This window comes from Psammomys obesus, unplaced genomic scaffold (assembly GCF_907164565.1).
Source record: "Psammomys obesus unplaced genomic scaffold, mPsaObe1.curated_primary_1811, whole genome shotgun sequence".
Classification (NCBI taxonomy): Eukaryota; Metazoa; Chordata; class Mammalia; order Rodentia; family Muridae; genus Psammomys; species Psammomys obesus.
The window spans coordinates 3,141,789-3,159,617 of record NW_026587759.1 but is presented as its reverse complement, the minus strand read 5'-3'; the positions used below and the strand labels follow the sequence as shown (position 1 = coordinate 3,159,617).

The 17,829-nt window shown below is 47.8% G+C and overlaps 1 protein-coding gene across 1 annotated transcript; it reads left to right on the top strand.

Annotated features, from left to right (window-relative positions):
- Positions 1 to 4,580: 4,580 nt before the first annotated feature.
- Nr2f1 (nuclear receptor subfamily 2 group F member 1) lies at positions 4,581 to 5,610 on the top strand (the record flags this gene model as incomplete). Its single annotated transcript, XM_055604038.1, is given in 1 exon segment — positions 4,581 to 5,610. A coding segment is annotated over 1 exon segment (284 nt), but the record flags the coding sequence as incomplete, so codon positions are not given.
- Between the last annotated feature and the right edge of the window lie 12,219 nt (positions 5,611 to 17,829).

Sequence of the window (17,829 nt, the reverse complement as noted above, 5' to 3'; positions counted from 1 at the left end):
GTGTGTGTGTGTGTGTGTGTGTGTGCGCGCGCGCGCGCGCGTGTATGGGTGCCACAGCTCAGTGCTTCTGGGGGAGGAATGGTGCAGAAGGAAGAGAACGTGGGAAGGTGGCTTCCTACTCTGTGTGGCACTCTCCCTGGATGAGTTTCCCGACAGAGAGACACACACAGAGGCGGAGAGAGAAGAATACGCAGAAATAAATCATAAATAATCCCGCTTTATTGCTGCTTGATTTTCCCTTATCGGAAACCATTCATGTTTGCAGTTGCTGAGGTTATTGAGGGTCGTAAAAAACGGATTCGATCTAAACAAGAAAGATAAAAACAAAAGCAATACTGTAAAACCCGCAAGCATGAAAGGATTCCGGGCCGGGAGATAAATTTCATGGCTGTGCAAAACACACGAACACTGGAAATTTAAAAGAGTGCCTTTAAAATATCAAATTAAGGGTAGGCGGTGGTAGCACGCGTGTTAACCATCTCTCTTATGATAGATGGTGCAAATTAACTTCCAGGAAAGTGCATTAAGGTTGCCTTTGAAGGGCTCTGGTCTGAGCTCCTGAGAACGCTATCCGCCTTTTATTATTGGGACCTACAAGAGGGAAACACATAAACACCAGGGCCCGCAGGTAACGGGAAATGCAAACAAAGCCGGAGAGAACTCTGGTTGGGGCGGAGCTGCTTAGATGGGTGCTGGGCCTGCCCACCGTGAGGAGTTGAGCTGCAATTCTACCACTGTTGTTGGCACCATTGTTTTTAATTCCTCCATGAGGAGAACAAATAAACCATTCCACTAAATCCATCCTAGACCAGGCCCTCAGAACGCCGAATTAAAGCCATTCCTGAGAAAAGATGGCACAAATCTTTCTCCCAGGGCCTTGTTGAGCAGGAAGCAGTGGGGTGATGTATTAAGATTTCTTGACTTCCTGAAGAATCATATTTACATTGTATTAAAATGACTCTTAAATTTGCACAGCATTGTAATGTAGCAAATGTAGTATTAATATCGATCTGAACAGCAGATAATTTATTTAGACAAGAGCCGCTCATTTGTATGCAAGGTGGCCAGAGCCTAGGACTTGCCCCCCCCCCTTACTTTCGGTGCAAATGCAACTCTGCTAGCGAGAGAGGGAGTTATCCTTTGCAAGGGGATAAAGTGCAAAACTTAAAACAAATGGAAGATTTATTGAATGGCTTCCTTGGCGTTTGAATGCATTTTATCTTAATAAGTCTTCTTGATGGAAATGTGTTTTTCAAAAGTGACAAAGAGCCTGGGAAGCAGTGAGCAGGATCCTTTGACTCTGGCAGGCCCAGGCCTGGCTGGCGCTCTCCTAACCATCTCTTTAGCCAAATCCATCAGGAAGCGAGCCAGTGTGGAGAAGCTAGGGCTTTAAAATCTTACCCAGTGAAGTGTCTTAAAGCAGAAGTGTAACTTGGAGCTGGACAGAGGTTTTCTCAGGAAAGGTCTCTCTTCCCTTCTTATGCCCCTAAAGTTTTCTGAATACCTTTGACTTTGCTGATCTTGTGCCGTTTCCCAGAGAGAGGCCTGGGATTGTACTGGTTGCAGGGAACATTGTTGAATTATGCATGTTTCGATTTTAAACTTCCTATCCTAAAGCATTCCTGTGAAAAGTCCCTTAAAAAAGAAAAAAGTTTTCCAAAGTTTTTTGAACCAAGTCTTCAAGGTGCGAGGGGTGCTGAGAAATGGACAATGACATATTTTGTTGGAAAAATCACAGGCAGAATACCTGAAAATGGAAATAGAACTGTCAGTAGGAATTCACCCCCCCTCCTTCTATACAGCACATTTCCACTTTTGACTAAACTTGTTTTGATTGCTAGCCAGAAGGGAATTCATGGGAAAAAGGGAATTCATGGGAAGCCTTCCCTAAGTCATCCAACTTTTAAGCAAACTTTTAATGATGGAAAAGACAGTTTTAGACATATTGTCCAATGTGGCTCTCCCTGGCTAAGTGTTTGAAGCTGGCATGGGGGTCCCCCGTGGTGGTTTTCACATTTGGCCTCCGGATGGCATGTTTAATCCTTAATATTCTGGAGAGCATCCAAAGACTAGGTCATGACCTGAACTTACTTTGAAAAAAATTCTTTAATTCATACACCTAAATATTCCTTCAAATAAATGAGACTGACTCTGAAAAGAGCCATCTAGTTAACATAAATACAATAAATCCATTTTCAGCACAATAATAACTTTGATTTCTAGTTATGGCAGCTGGTTACAGCTATATTTCCTGAACACTAAACTCTTCTGAATGCACAACATGAAATACATTCTCTGCACTACAAAGGCTAAGCCGGGAGGGCCTGAGCAGTAATGATTATTTATTTACATAATTTCTTTTCCATATACTGTAGAAGAAATATTGAAGGTTCCCACATTGACACTACCATATAAAAAGTGAGACTTGGATTTTTGTATACTCTGTCTCCTTTTCTTATCTGGAGTGTAATTCATGGGGTGTAAATATGTACTAAATTACACCCTTTGCTCACCTCTCTTTGCCACCACAACCCACCAATTGATTCCAACATTCATACTGTCTGTCCGCAGATGGGAGAAACCGGCTGCAGGGGTGAGTGATTACATAGTGCATAACGCTGGGCCAGAACTAGGACTCCTGGTGGATAAAGGCCATGGGGATGGGTGGCTGGCACCTGACGGCAGACCCAACTCCAAAGTGTGTAGGACACAACTGTACTTGTCTAGGCTTCACCTCCATGGAGTGAAGGTGGGGATGAGAAAGTGACCTTGTACCCTAGGGACCCTCATGTTTTACTGACCTAAGGAGATGTTATGTGATTATCTAAAAGAAAATCTGTTGGAATATCAGTGGATCTTTTTCATATTGTAGCATGAGGGACAGAAAGTGTATGCAAGGCAAGATGCATGTACATACAAATATGCTTCATGGCCATTCAGCAAGGCTATGCTAGAAAGCAGACCCAGGGGCAGACCTCAGAGTCCCCTGTCTAAGCAGTGAAGCCTCAAGGTGCTCCTGTCATGGTTGTGCTGGTCATAATAATCTCCCTGGCTTCCCAGCTCAGCCCAGTGTGGATGCACTGTGCCAGCTGGATGGAGTAATTAGACATCTGAGAGGAACCCAGTCTGGACCTGAGGTCAAAGGAGACTTGCCTCAGAAGTTCTTGCATTATCACTAGTTTTATTTATATATTTGCTTGAGGCCATACCCTTGTAGATGAAGGTGACAGAGTGCTTTGTTAAGCCTACTTCTTAAACTAGAAGGGTACACAGCATGGAAACAGCAGACATAGATTCTGCTTTGAATAATTTGCTGTTTTCTTAGGCTCACACTTCCCCATTATACAGTGTCCTTTTACAGGTGCTGTTATACATAAATTTCTTCCAAGATCTATATATTAGCAAACTCTGCCTTTGATCTCTAGTCAGCCTCCTGACTGGCTAAGGGTTCCTCTGTGATCGTTCTGCTTTTAAAACATGTTTTATTAATATTAAGAAATAACATAGGAAATAAGAGGGAAGTGTCACTGCCTCTCTGACTCCACATTTTTTCTTTGCTTGGCCCTGGTTAGTGGATATAGGATAATCTGCTGTCTTGAAATATTTTTAGAGGAGCTTGGGTTGGTTTGAAATAAGCACAAAGGTTTTCAGTCACCATCATTGTATAATGGTGTTTGTCCACTTCTCCCTTGGTCCTGCTATAGGAAACCTATCACCCCAAATCCCTCCTTAATTCCTTACTCCCCCAGTTCTGAGACAGAAGCATCAGCTGCCTCTGACCTAGCTTTGTGTCTCATCATTGAAGATGCTTCCCTCTGAAGCCTGGAGTAACTGAGCCACATTCCTCCTGATTATTATACAGCTTACAGTGATGTGACCAATTTTCAATTACTTGATCCAGGGAACAGATAGGAGTGTCCACTCTTCCTGAGGATTTGTTGCGGAGTTCTTGCGTGCATACATAGTTGGTCTCAAATCCTATATTGCTATAGCGTGGGCTTGATCTGCCAGCTTGTAATCCTTACCCCCTGCCACGTGTATTCACTACACAGTCTAGGTTCTCCTGGAGCTTGGAGTCATTTGGGTTTCAGGGGAGACTCCAAGAAGCCTTTAAAGTCTGCCTCTAAGGCTGTGTATTTTTAGGGGTCCCAAGCACCCCAAAATCAGGAGGGGAAGGAGCAACTGCCCTTCTTTTAATGAGCATAACCAAAAGTATGCTCCCCTGCAGGAAAGAACAGGTTGCTATACACGGCAAACATGGATTCACCACCATACATTAGTTAATCCAAAGGTGACAGAGGAAAAACAAAGGGTTGACAAGGTTGTGCCTCTGTGTGCATGTATGTCTCTCCTGTTCCCCTAGGCAGCAAGAGGGCTGGATTTGTTTTTATTTGTGTAGGGGATGGGGAAAGAGAATGGCATAGAAAGGAGTGAAGAGGCATAGAGGAAAGGGTTTCTTTTCTTTTTCTTCCATTTCTTTTTCCTTTTCTCCTCAAAACATCAATGGTTCATATTCCTTTCTGCTCACTCACCTAACAGTGTATCCCCTTCCCTGTCTCCCCCTCCTGTGGCTGCTCTGGCAGATGCTTGTGGCCTGTCGGATGCTGCTCACATCGAAAGCCTGCAGGAGAAATCGCAATGTGCACTGGAGGAATACGTGAGAAGCCAGTACCCCAACCAGCCCAGCCGCTTTGGCAAACTGCTGCTGCGATTGCCCTCTCTTCGCACAGTGTCCTCCTCTGTCATCGAGCAGCTCTTCTTCGTCCGCTTGGTAGGTAAAACCCCCATCGAAACTCTCATTCGAGATATGTTGCTGTCTGGGAGCAGTTTCAACTGGCCTTACATGTCCATCCAATGCTCCTAGACCTTGGGTGTTTCCACCTGCTCTTGCCCCTGACCCCTAGAGACTACAAGGACTCACCTTGACCAAGGACTCAAAAGCCTTTGGGGATGCTAGTATGATGGACCAGGCAGGCCAGGCAGAGGGGAGGAAGGTTGGGGGCAAGAGCAGAGCACTCTGCAGGAATGCAACCTGAGCTGCAAACCGGGAGGAAAAGAGACTCATTTAGGATTTGATCTGTAAGTACATTGGAAAGGAAAGGAAAAGGACCTCGTGTCTGGTGAGAGAATGAAAAATAAAATGGAAGAGAGGACCATGAGAAATTTAATAAAATAGAAGGACTCTAATGGACCTTCCAGGATTTACTGTGGATGGGTGTGGATATATTCTGTACAGAAAACAACTCATATGGAAGCGGACTGAATCCTATGTAGAAACACACACACTGAACATTGTTATTCATTTTGTAAAATACTAGTCTTTATTTTCATTTTTTTGTAAAATTTAAACATCGTATGCGCATAAAGAAAAAAGGAACAAGACTTAGGGGAAAATAACATTTTCCAAATAATTATGAAAAATTGTCCTGTGTCTATGTATCTATATCTGTTTTGTATTTTTTTCTGGTTCCAAACCAGATTTCCTGTGATTCTATACTAATAATTTTTGATATAACCCTTTGCTTCTTATAATGAGTGCGATATATGTTGTCGAGGCTGTTCTTCAAGAATTAAAATTGAAGTGAAAATTTAAACAAAAATAAAAGAATTTAGCAAAACCCATGTGTCTGGTTGCTTGAACTGTATCCTCAGAGCAAGAGATACCCTTGGGTAATTTTTCCTAAGTATTGTTAGGATCTGGGTTTTTGAGGGGCTTTTAAGGTCCAGTGCTAAGTTGACTGCATCTGTTCCTTGGGACAGCCACTGCATCGCTTTTGGAAAGCTGACGCAAAGGCCAGGCTGTGTGGATGGGGTGGGAGGGGAGCCCGGAGCCTCGGTGGCAAACAGAAGTCTTTGTATTTTCACTCTGAGGACAGCCCTGGGGCAGAGCATGGGGCAGGCTGCATTGCCTTTGGGGTACAATTTTCAGGAGCCTGGGCCCCAGTGCTGGCCTCAGTGAGCCAGTGTCAGCATACCTGGACTCGAAGTGTAGTGGGGAACTTGCTGAGCTGGAGAGGGTTTGCAAAGACTGGCGAGGCAAGGTCTTGAGGGCTGGAGGCCGGGGGTGGGGGGCATTATTAAAAGGTTTTGAGTCTGAGTGGACTGGAAAGCCCCTGGCTATCATCTCTAGGTCTTCTAGGCCTGGCCTCTCTCCCTGCCTCTGGGCAAGAACTGAGACACCTGCGCCATGAATTTTGACTTTGTTCCTCTTATGCATCCCTAGAGATCTCCCCACCTATGTGGAGATCTTTGCCTTTCTCTAGGGCTCTGGTCTTGTCGCAGGGCTTCCCAGTAGGACCTGGAGCTCTGGCAGGTGATGGTGGGTGGACAGAAGCCCCTCCCCCACACTTGGAAGTTGGACTCAGAAACTAGAAGTAGGAGTCAGGAAGCTGAGCTGGTTTGGTTCTTCCCGGAAGTGTCATATGGGCCCTCGTGGCCCAGGGAGGACAGATTCCTCTCATTGGGGCATCTAGCTGGGCATGCACTGAGGGGCAAGCCCTGTGGCAGCTTTCAGAGTATGAACGATTTATGGGATCTGAGCTGGAGCTGTGAGAACACACTGCCAAGGAGGCGCTTCCTTAACACACGAATAACGCCAGATCTTTAAAACGAAAGCCCTCTCTCACTCCTCCTCCCAGGCCTGGCCCCAGACAGGCTGCGGTGAGGCAAGAGCTCACTTCCGGGAGTCATCCACACTCCAGGTCCCCAGAAGTCTTCAGCAAGCCCCCACCTGCTTGATATTGTATAGCGATCTCGGTACCGCACAGCATCTGTGGGGCGGGAGGAGGGGCCGCTGTAGGTCCCCTAGAGGACTCCCTAATTGCACAGCTAGGTCATCAAGCCTGTGAGCCCAAATTCACTTTCCTGCAGTCTACACTTCCCAGGAAGAGGGACAGGGAGAGTCACGTTTAACCCAGGGGCTGCCTAGGATGTGTTGGGACCCTTCCTAGACCAGCCCGGAGCTGGGTCAAGGGTGGGCTGCGGCTAGGGCGCTGCGCTAAAGGGGAGGGAGCCGAGCTGCCCCAGAGCTCACCTGTCTTTGCTGCCTTCTGGAAATGAGATGTAAATATATTCATTACAATGTGAGCCCTCTGATGAAAACAGATAAACATTTTTCGTAGTTCAGAAACCTACTTTTCAATTAATTTCAGTATGGAGGTCCAAGCACAAGGTGCCCAGCGTAGAAAAAATGTGGGCCGCGTGGGCCCAAGACGTACAGGGCACTTTCCCTCAGGTTTCCATGGGTGGCGGCGGTGGTTTGGCTTTTGCTGACTGCGGTCCGAGGGTGCTCCAGATGGGAAAATCCCAGACACTTCTGTAAGTCTGGGCCCAGCCTCCTAACCAGGCGACGGTGTGAAGGAAAGAGCAGGCCTCCGTAGAGGCGCCTCCTGCAAACCCAGAGCGGGCAGGGAAAGAGGAGCCCGCGGCCTTGCGTGCCCACGGGCCGGTTGGGGCTCCTAGGCAGCAGCGTTTTGTTTGTTTGTTTGTTTGTTTGCTTGTTTGGGTTGTTGTTGTTGTTTACTTGGCTTTCGGAGAGAAAGTTGTGTATCCTGGGGGTCTAGGTCTTGCTCTCGTTCCTATGAACCACAAGCTCGGGTCTAGGCGCTGCACACCCATTCCAGGCTGCTTCAATCTCCCGACTTTCTATTTTCAGAGCGCGGGGCACAGAAACCACACACCACCACCACCACCACCACCACCCCCCCCACACACACACTGCTCACCCGGAGGAAATGTTGAGGAGCCAAGACCGCGACTCGGAGCCTACTAACAACCGGGAAGCGCTCTCCCCTCCTGGGGGAAGCGTCCCAGGCTTCCTGGCCGGCCTTAGTGGGTGCTATGGAACCAGACCTGCGGCCTCGGGGGTCTCCGGAACAGGCTCCGGTAGTGGCCAGACGGCCTGGACGGCGCACCCTGTGCTTTCCCAGCTCCGGCCACTGCTGGGGTCCTGGGCCTGAGCGGGAGGCGGGGGGCAGCAGGTGGGAGCCTTTTCTGCCTGGGTGGCCGGCCGGAGGCCTTCAGTGTTGAGCCGCTTTCGTGCTAGGCGCCAGGGGGAGCCATCGAAGCGGGGTGTGTGTCTCCAGGTCATTCTGGAGGTCGGCACCAGAGCCTGCCCCCAAAAGTTGGGGAAACGGAGAGCAGCTAACTGGGCGTGGGGAAACACGGAAAACCCAGGATCAGTGGAGATGGAGGCCACCTGTGCAAGGCGACCTCTGTCTCGAAAGGACCCGCGCCCTAGGAAGAATTGGTGCTGTTTTCTAATCTAAACACGTGCGGGGCCCCGGAGAACTCTAGGAACTTTGAAATAGGTTTAAACTACATTAGCTGAAAACATCAGAGAGCTACTTTGGGAAACAGGTTTCTCTGAGAAATCGCTGAGGAAAGCAGGCCAGGCCTTTGCAGCCCGCATGGAGGGCAGAAGGGGAAGCTAGGACCTTTGGCGTACTCTCTTCTTCCTGCACCGGTTCTAACTTGGGACCAGGCTGAGTGAAAGTCCAGAAACAGGGGTCTGGGTCTTTCGCCTCCTTAGTTGACGCTCAAGGTCTCTGGCGGGGTTCCAGAGATTTCACCTGCCCGGCTTTGCTCTTAGGAACGCTGCAGAGCTGCAACGCACACAGAAGCTCTTTAGGGCAGTTCTTTTTAAGTTATTTTTGAAAATGTTTTCTCCTTTTATCTACATATAGGCAGTCCTTATACTTCCTACGCTGTCTGACTCATATTTGGGGAGCTCCCCGGTTCCTCAGAACAAATCACCTGAAAGCCCTGCAAATAGGAGACCACAGAAGCATGGGGAGAAAGGGAGGGAGGGGACAGAGGCGGGAACTAATAAAACTCTTGTTAAAGGGCCTGTTAAGGATTTGTGGCGTCAGTGGGCTTTTTACTTGGGAAGTCAAAGAGTCGTATTCCTAAATGAGTTAAGACCCATTTACCTCTGTCGTGTTCTATTCATCAAGCCCCAAGTTGAGAGTTCCTAACATGAAACTATTTGTTTGCTTACACAACCAGCTGGGTGCAATTTCACGTCTGAGATATCTATCTGAAAGCGCCTCTCATTTATTATCTCTTCTTGTCAGGGGATCCATTTTCCAACTCCCCCTCCCCCTTCGGAGTTTGTTTATTTATAAATTTATTTATCTGTCGTCAGACTTCTTTGCTCGGGAAGACCCTGTCCCCAGGGAGCAGCAGCTAGGGCCTCAGGGTCTGCTGCGACCAAGATCTTGGGCCAGAGAGAAATAGCGGTGTGCTGTGACTGCTGCTGACCCCAACTGGCCGGAGAGGAAGGGGTGGGGTGGGCAGCGGGTGGCTCAGACCTGAAGTTGCTGGGTAGCCTTCCTCCTTGGAAGTTATTCCTGCTAACTCTCCCTGTGGACGCTCCAACCACCTGTGCAAGGGACAGAGGTAGGTGGAGGATAGGGAGTAAAACCTGAAGTCTTTTCTGGAGTCTGGGGCCGGAGATTTGGATTTGAGAGAGACGCTTTCACAAAGCCTCACCTGGTGCCCTGTGGCCAATTTCTCCCCCTGGGTCCCAATGGAAGAGAGGGTAACCAAGATGTGAATAGTAGTGTGATGGGCTGGGGGAGGGGGCAATGCACTCATTGTGTGCGCGAGGAGAAAAGACTGCACGTGGTTTCAATTTTGAAGCACAAAGAAATAACATGCAATGCAGAAAATGGGTTTATGAATGTAATTGAGAGGAAAGAAAACAATTAACACGGCGGAAGGTTGCACATCAGACCCCACCCCTTGCTTTCACTTCTATCCGAATTGGAGAAATCCGGATCGTGCAGAATAGAGTGGATCTAGGCAGTTGGATCCTGCTGACAAGAGACCCCCTGATGGGAATTTCAGTGATAGCTAAATAATGATGTCTATATGTCTTTCGAACTGTTAAGGCCTCTTCTAACCAGCTGAAAGCAAGGGATCAAATCTCCCAAGTCTAGACCATAAAATGCCCCCAATTGTGAAAAAGGAAAAGAGAAGAGGGAGAAGGGGGGTGTCTGTGTGTGTGCGCGCGCGCGCGCGTGCGTGTGCGCGTGCACGTGCACGTGCATGTGTGCAAGAGAGAGAGAGAGAGGAGAGAGAGAGAGAGATCTAGGGGTTTCTTTAAGAAAGACCAAGCTGGTCTCTGCAAGATATCCCATTGTGTTGATTTGGGAAGACATTTGCTGTATATAACGTTTAAGGCTGATAATATCATTGCACCGCCAGATAAATAAAGCTTTGGCCTAATAGTGGGGTCAGCGATCGATCTCTAGGCTCAGAGGAAAAAAGCGAGAGACAGGGTCAGGCAGGATGCTCTGTCTGTGTGCCTGTCAGCCAGCTTGTAGGAGCCCAGTGTGTGAGAGCATCCGTGTGAGAAAGCAAGCAAGAAGCGAGTCCTGAGCTAGCCAAGCAGCTCATTAGCATTCCTAACCCATGGACCTGTGCTGACAACTAACAGAGATATCCGCTCACCACCAGGCCTCCTCTCCTTTTGTCTTCAGATCTGGAGGGAAGAGAAAAAGATTTCTCGGTGGAAGCTGAAGCCTGAACTTCTATGTGATTGTTGGGCATTCAGTGTGTGTGTGTGTGTGTGTGTGTGTGTGTGTGTGTGTGTGTGTGTGTTTGCATGTGTGTGCAGAGAGAGGAGAGCGAGGCCTACCAGCATTTTGCATCATTTTCAGTCTGCTTTTAATAACTTCCTTCCTCAAGAAGGAACTTTTTGTTGTTGTTGCTTTTCTCTCTAAATGTGTAATATGCTTGTTGGATGTCCAAGTTTAAATGGGAGAAAAAAAAAATCCCCTGAAAACTCTTTGCCATTTCTCCTTGTTGACAAGGAGGGAGGTGGGTTTATCTGTTTGGCTCCCATACACATGGGAAACTGATCCTTTCAGTTACAGATTACTAAGACACAGCAAATGGGCTGCCTGTGCTTTGGTCCTCTCATTTCTTCCCTTGGTTCGCTTTGTGTCCTAGACACTCTGCTTATTATTTTATCATTCCTCAGTGTTTTAGAGGAAAGTACATTTTTTCATAAGTCCCGTAGAATCTAAGTTTGTGTTAACTCAGGAACACATAGTTGTAAAATTATACGCACTTGTGCAGTTCTAATTGTCCTTATACGTGGGGTGGGGTCTTTTTTGAAAGTAGGTTTCCCAGAGACAAATATGTACCCACTTTACAGTCCTAGATTCTGTTCCTTGAATTCCATAGAGCTGGCCAGATAGTTTTGCATTGGAGTGTACAAATTATCCCATGTTGACAGATGTTTGTCACTTAGTAACTTCTTTTCAGGTCCCCCCCTCCCCTGAGCTTTCTTCCCAGCCGGCTTTGTTGTTTTAAAATATGCACGTCTCTCACTGGAATGCTGGTCACGAGCACAAACTTTGTGTCCAACCTCCCACATGAAATGATCCTTTTAGAAGAAACTCGATATGTCTCAATCTGTGCTCAGAGCCTCCTGGTCCTGACCACTCACTCACCACTCACTGGTCCAGGATCCAAAATAACTTAGCAGAAACAAATTTCCAACTAAAAATCCCCTCGAATGTCTCTCAGGGAAGAAATATAGCTCCTATAATTACAGGAGGCCACCGCCGGAGGGGGAATGCAGCCTGCAGCCAAAAAGCAAGAATTTTATTTATTTGCTGATTGAATCTGGATTGTCACGGCCATCAGGTTTACCCACACTGAAGTCTGAGGTTTGTTCAGAGTGCACAGGTGAGAGGGTGAGGGAGGAAGGGGAAGGGGAGGGTGGCAAGAAGTAGGAAGAATGAGAGAGACAGGGAGAAAGTGATTTCTGCAGGACGACATAAAGGCAGTTCTTGCCACTGGATTTGAATAAAAACTTGTAGCTGAGTAACATGGGGTGGGGGAGCTCAGAAGAGAGTGTAATTACAGTAAAAGCTTAAATATGGGGTATCATCAGGAGAGAGAAGACTTGAGCTGTTTTCCCCAGAAAAGTAATGTGACAGCAGGAAAATTATTAGCTGTGCTGTGTGTGGCAATTCAGTGTGTGGGGGGTGGGATTATGGAAGGATGACCTAGAGAAAGGAAGCGAACACAAACTGCCTTGTAGCCAGGGGTCCTCAGCCGGCTCGGCAAAGGTTGCTTGGGAGGAGTGGATGTGAAATCGGCCCTTCAAGTCCTCCTGACACTGCTTCTCCCCTGGTTCTGCCACTAGAACCCCCTCACGGGACCATTCAGCCCCCAGGAAGAAGGCTGCTTCGCGCCTTGTAGACCACCCCACAAAAGGGCGCGGTGGCTTCAGAACAGAAGGCATGCCCATGCTGGGCGGCTCACCTCTACTAAAAAGGCAAAAATTTAGCACTGATGAAAAACACATGAAAAATTTCCCTCCCTCTCCTCGAAACAGTTACTCTCTTTTACTGATGTGAAGTGACGTCAACAATGCCTGCCCTATCCCCTTGGAGTGTAGGGAAAGAGGAGGAGGGGTTGGAAGATGAGAGCAGGAGAAAAGCTAGAGAAAAAGAGAAAGAGGCGCTGAGACAGGAGGAAAAGGGGTGCCGGGAGGGGCAGATAAAGGAGATGTACATTTGACACGTTTTGGCCAAAATTCCACCCAAAGTGGCCCAAGCCGGCGATTTTGAAGCTGGTGACTGGTAGAACCCCTTCGCGTGCCCCCACCCGATCTCCAGGCTCTAACATATGGGAAGCTCGCAGGCCCCGGGCACTTATAGAAGCCGATAATGCATTAGCTCTCAGCAATATTTACAGCACCGCTTTTAAGACACACCAGATGGTTCGCGACTGTGCCGCCTCAGCCAGCTCGCTCCTCGATTTTACTCCGTGGCACTTTGTTGCAATTACACTCCATGCTGAGACCCATTTTATTGGTGACCTATTTTTCATATTCGCAGCATTGATGTTAAAGGCCTCCTCTCTGGCCTTTCCGCAAAGGGCAGCGCCGGGGAAGGGAGGGTTCCGGACGGCGGGGCTGGGGCCGCGGAGGTGTGTGTGGATGTTTATCGCGATGCGCCGCGGCCCGGTGTGAGCGGTGTGAGCGAGCCGAGCCGACAGACGGGAGTCCCGCGGTCGGTCATTATGTTTGCTCGCTCGGCCCCTGCTCGCCAGACCCCCACGGGCCGCCTGCGGGCGCGGCGCGCCGGCCTCGCAGTCAATACAGCGGGCCATAAATATTGTATTCCATTAATCACCACGCCGCGGGCTTGTCCCGGGCGCCGGCGTCCTCGAGCGACGCAGGGCAAATGAGGACGCTCCGGAGCGAGCCCCTCGGCTGGGAACCCCCGAAGGTGCGCCGAGCCTGGGAACCCCGGCCGGCCGGCGGGCGGGGGGCGGGGCGCCGCCGCGGTACCTGTTATCTCGCCACGCAGAAGGCCTCGGGGAGAATCCCATTTGGCACGCTGGGAAAGGCTTTCAACTTTATCTCCCGCCATGTAAATATCCCCGAGTGCCCGATTGGGGGACTTTGTTTTGCACCGAACAATATAAATACCCCATTCTCTCCAGCACAGGTGCGGTTTCCTTCCCAGACTCTTTTTTCCCCCTTTCCTCCTCTGTTGTTTATACTAACTCTTGGTGCCCCTCCCCTGATTAAGGAAAAAAAAAAAAACCACAGATGTTTACTTTATTGATATAACCTATACCGTGGTTAGGCCGAGAATAATGTGCTTCAACTAACAGTCATTTAGCAAATAATAGAGGCCTTCTGGACGCCGTCCAACCTTACACATGTACGTGGTCATAAAATGATACGCGAAAAAAATTAACATCTGCTTTCCGAAAATAAAGTGTGCCAAGTAGCTTTTTATGAATGCTTTTCCCATTTTAGAAAGAAATATGGAGAGAGAAACTGGCGCCCAGATGTACGGCATATTCCTAACAGTTTGGGGGCTAGAAGGTAGGTAACTTCGCTGCACAACCCGTCTCAAAACCGTCTTTCAAGCCACTTACCCCTCGACATATTTGAATTCTGAAGGGTATTCCAAATTTCCCTATTTAGAGAGGAATTGGCGATAATTTAATTGTTTATCCGGGCGGAACTGTGTGTAAACCGAGCCCGCAGCCTTAGCGCGAAGAAGCCCTGCTCATCTTTTATTTCCCTCCTTTCTCAGCAAGGTTCCCAGGCCCTGAAGAAAGCAGAGTTGGAAAGTTTAGCTGGTGCTTTTTGTTGTTGTTTAATTCCACTATTAGGAAATGAGGCCTACCTTTGAATTATTTCATTAGGCTTTGGCCTTTTGGGGGAAGGGGTGGGAACCATAATCATTAGTGGCTTTTTATTATTTCTACAGTAAATGGCTAGATGCTTTGTGCAGTGAGCCGCTGGAATGGTCTGCAGATGTTGCGCTTAGGGCAGAGCTGACCCTGCTTCCTCCCACAGAAGCCGCTTAGACCCGCCGTCCGTGTGAGCAGGGCCCATCCTCTACCCTGTTGGGTGTCGCATGGCGTTGGGATGTCCCCCTAGCTGCGCACACACGCACACACCCCACGCTTTACACGCGCACTCCCACCCACTGAGTGGCTGGGCGAGGTGGAGGCGACCTTCCGTGGGGGACTAGGAAAGGATGGAAAGGAGGGCGGTCAGACCAATGGTTACACCTCGGGGAGCGCAGAGGCTCGCCCTCCACTGGGCCCCTAGCCGCTTTGTGCCTCTGGTTCGAAACTTTGGAGGTGGCCCAAGCAGTTCCCCGAAAGGGCTGGGAATCCTGACTCTTTAAGTGCTGGGGCACCCACCCAAGGTGTTTCAGGGCCTTCCTGCGAGCCAGCGCAAAACCAGGGCGCGGCCTTGTCCGGCTAGCTCGCCGGCTGGCTCTGGCCGCACGGCCCCCAGCGCAAGGGGACCGAGGTGCTTAACAAAGGGCTCTGCGGGGGCTCCGGGCGCGGCCCACGTGACGGGCGGAGCGCGGCGCCGCGGCCCCGCACCCGGGAGGGGCGGGCGGCCCGGGGGGCCCCGGTGGCTTCTTGACATAAAAAGACTTGACGGGGCCCAGCGGGCCGCGCGCTGGCTGGGTCGGGGTGACAAGTTCTGGCTGGCTCAGCCGGGGAAAGCTGCACCTCTCATCTCTCCAGCTCTTGGAGGATGTTGTGCGCGGGGAGGTGGCGGGGTGGGCCGGGGCCGGGCTGCGAGGCCGAGCCGGGCCGAGCTGGTGGGTGGCTGCGGAGGAAGTTGAAGAAACAGCTCTTTCTGAGTGACAGGACCCCTTTTCAAAGGGCAAACGGCGCGCGGGGCGGGGGATGGGGGGGTCCTAATATGAATAGAATTTTCAGGGTTTCACAGCTCTCCTCCCTCTTGTAGATATTTCTCTTTCTTTTCTCATTTTTCTTTTTCTTTTCTTTTTATTTCTTGTTAAGGTGCAAGTGTCTGGCCAGACACGTCTTGATGGGTATTCAGCAGTGTGAGCCATTCACTTTAAAAAAAAAAAAAAAAAAAAAATCTGTTTGGGTTGGGAAAAATTTACTGCAGCCAAAATGTTAGCGTGTTTTGTGTGCTCACTGACTGGAGCAGCAGCAGAGGAGAGCTCTCACAAGGATCTTTAAAGATGCTGTGTCTGCAGAGAAAAGAAAAGGGACATCTTAAAAGTTCTCCCTCATCTCAGTAACAAACCTGGTCACATCTTTACTTTTAACCAAAAGATAAAGTTTCATTTTCTCACTGGAAATCCTGTAAATTGATATCAGATGTCTCTGTGAGAAATCCTGGTGAGCAAGAAAACCTGTCTCACAGGAAGATTTCTTCAAAGCCTGCTTCCGTCACATTTAGAAACAGTCACTACGTCCATTTCCAACCTTAGCTTTTTTTTTTTTTTTAATTGAAAGACCATGCTTTCCAGAGCGGTTTAAAGTAGATTTAAACTCATTTGTTTGTTGTTGTTCTCATGGACTCGATGGTTATTATGTCATCTCCTCCTTTTTTGCTCCTGATCTGATGGGAGAACTTTTAAAAAGTGTGGAGCGAAGGACACAAAGACAGTTTATCAGTGAAAAGAAGAAAGTGGCCTTTTTATTGGGAACTAAAGAAAACCCACATGTAGATGAAGTGTACCACAAAAGCTGCTTCAAAGTCCGCCTAATTCCCCTGGGCTCAGTCATCACCCACATATGGTAGCTCGGAGTTCTCCGTGGAGGTAAGGTGGTCCTGGGTGGCCAGCCACTCAGACCAAGCTCTCTGCGCTACAACTTCAGACGCATTTTACCTGACTGATCTCTGCAGCGTTCAGATTTGACTGCTCCCCCTTCAAGCACTGACATGTCCATTAAAGTAATTTCTTTTCTTCCTTGGTTACTTTGCTTACTAGGGGCCCTGGTCAGGCTCCTTTCTACCTTGCCCAAGAAGTTGGTGTATACTGGGACAAACTCTTAGGATTTTGTTGTTGTTGTTTCCTATTATTTTGTGCTCAATTCTGCTTAAATTTCTATTTATTTTTGGACCTCAGCCTTTTTGGATCACAAATGTCCCCACAAGTAACACAGCAATAAATCTGAGCAAAAATAAGACAGATTTCCTCAGCGATGTGTAATAAAGTTAAAGGACATTGTTTTGTCAGACAAGCGCTAAGTAGAAAATAAATCTCAGAGTCTGGGGAAACAAAACGGAGCGCTGCTGGCATGTGTGTAAATTTACTTTTAAAAGCAATAAATCAATGTTAAATTAAACAGCTGGGTACCCTGTCTAGGAGAGAGTTCCATGTTTAAGAAGACCTTGATGGGAGAAATGTGCTATTTAACAACACACACACACACACACACACACACACACACACACACACACACAGAATTTTGTGGAGATCCAGAGGCAAGACACCTCTGCTAACATTTCTCCTGAACTTTAGGCAGGTAGAGGAGAACAAGAACAGAGACTGTGAAGAGACTCTCCAATCCACCCTTCCACCTTCTCAAGCCTAAGGAGACAAGAAGGCTTTGAACAACTGTTGGAGATTATTTCGAAATTGTTAAGCCTAGCTCTGAAATCCTCTCTGTTTACTGGTTTAGCTTGTTGGCTAGGTTGTGATTATATTTTGTTGTTTTTGCATTTTTCTATAAAAATTTTAACCCCAGGGAATATTACAATGAACATATCTATCATATTTGTGTCTGATGTTTTTATTCTTGATGTGACTGTTTTACACAGCAAATGATATAATAAAATATAAAGGCAACTATTATTTTGTATCTGTTATGCCTGTTTTTAGCCAGAAAAAAGTTGACGTTTGAGTAGCATGAAAGCTAAACTATAATATTTTAGTATTTCTCTTTTTAACTTATTTTTTTTCCAGTTATAAAACTCTTCACTGGAAGACATTGTGGGGGATGTGGGGAGAGAAGGGAGAGAACAATGGGAAATCCAGGCTTTATCTCTGCATTCTAAGAATACTGTGAATCAATGCATTTTTATAGATGTAAACATCAAATAGCAGAAAATTGGGACTAGTTTAAGGCTGGATTTTTTTTTCAGGCTTGAAATCAAATCACAGAAAGGCTTATTAGTTCTTTAGAAGAGAGGCATTGCTAGGATGAACTTATCTAGCCTATTGAATTGGAAAGATACTGATTTAAAAGAAAAATATGGGGTTCCTGCTTATAGCTCGCACAGGAGAGGGTTCTTACTTTCTTCATACAGATGCCCTGTAGGCTTTCTTGTACTGTTAGCCCACTTTCATAGAAGGTTCACATAATTCGGCAACATCATTCAAAATTTAGAAACTGAAAAATACTGTTTCTTTCTTTAGGGCTGCAAACCAGCAGGGGTGGCCCTGCAGCCTGCTAGCCACCTTGGGCTTTGCTTCAGCCAAAGGAAGCAGCAAAGACCAGCTTGCCTGAGAGAAGAATGAAAGTTATACTATTTATATTTAGATGGCACCATTCAGTTTC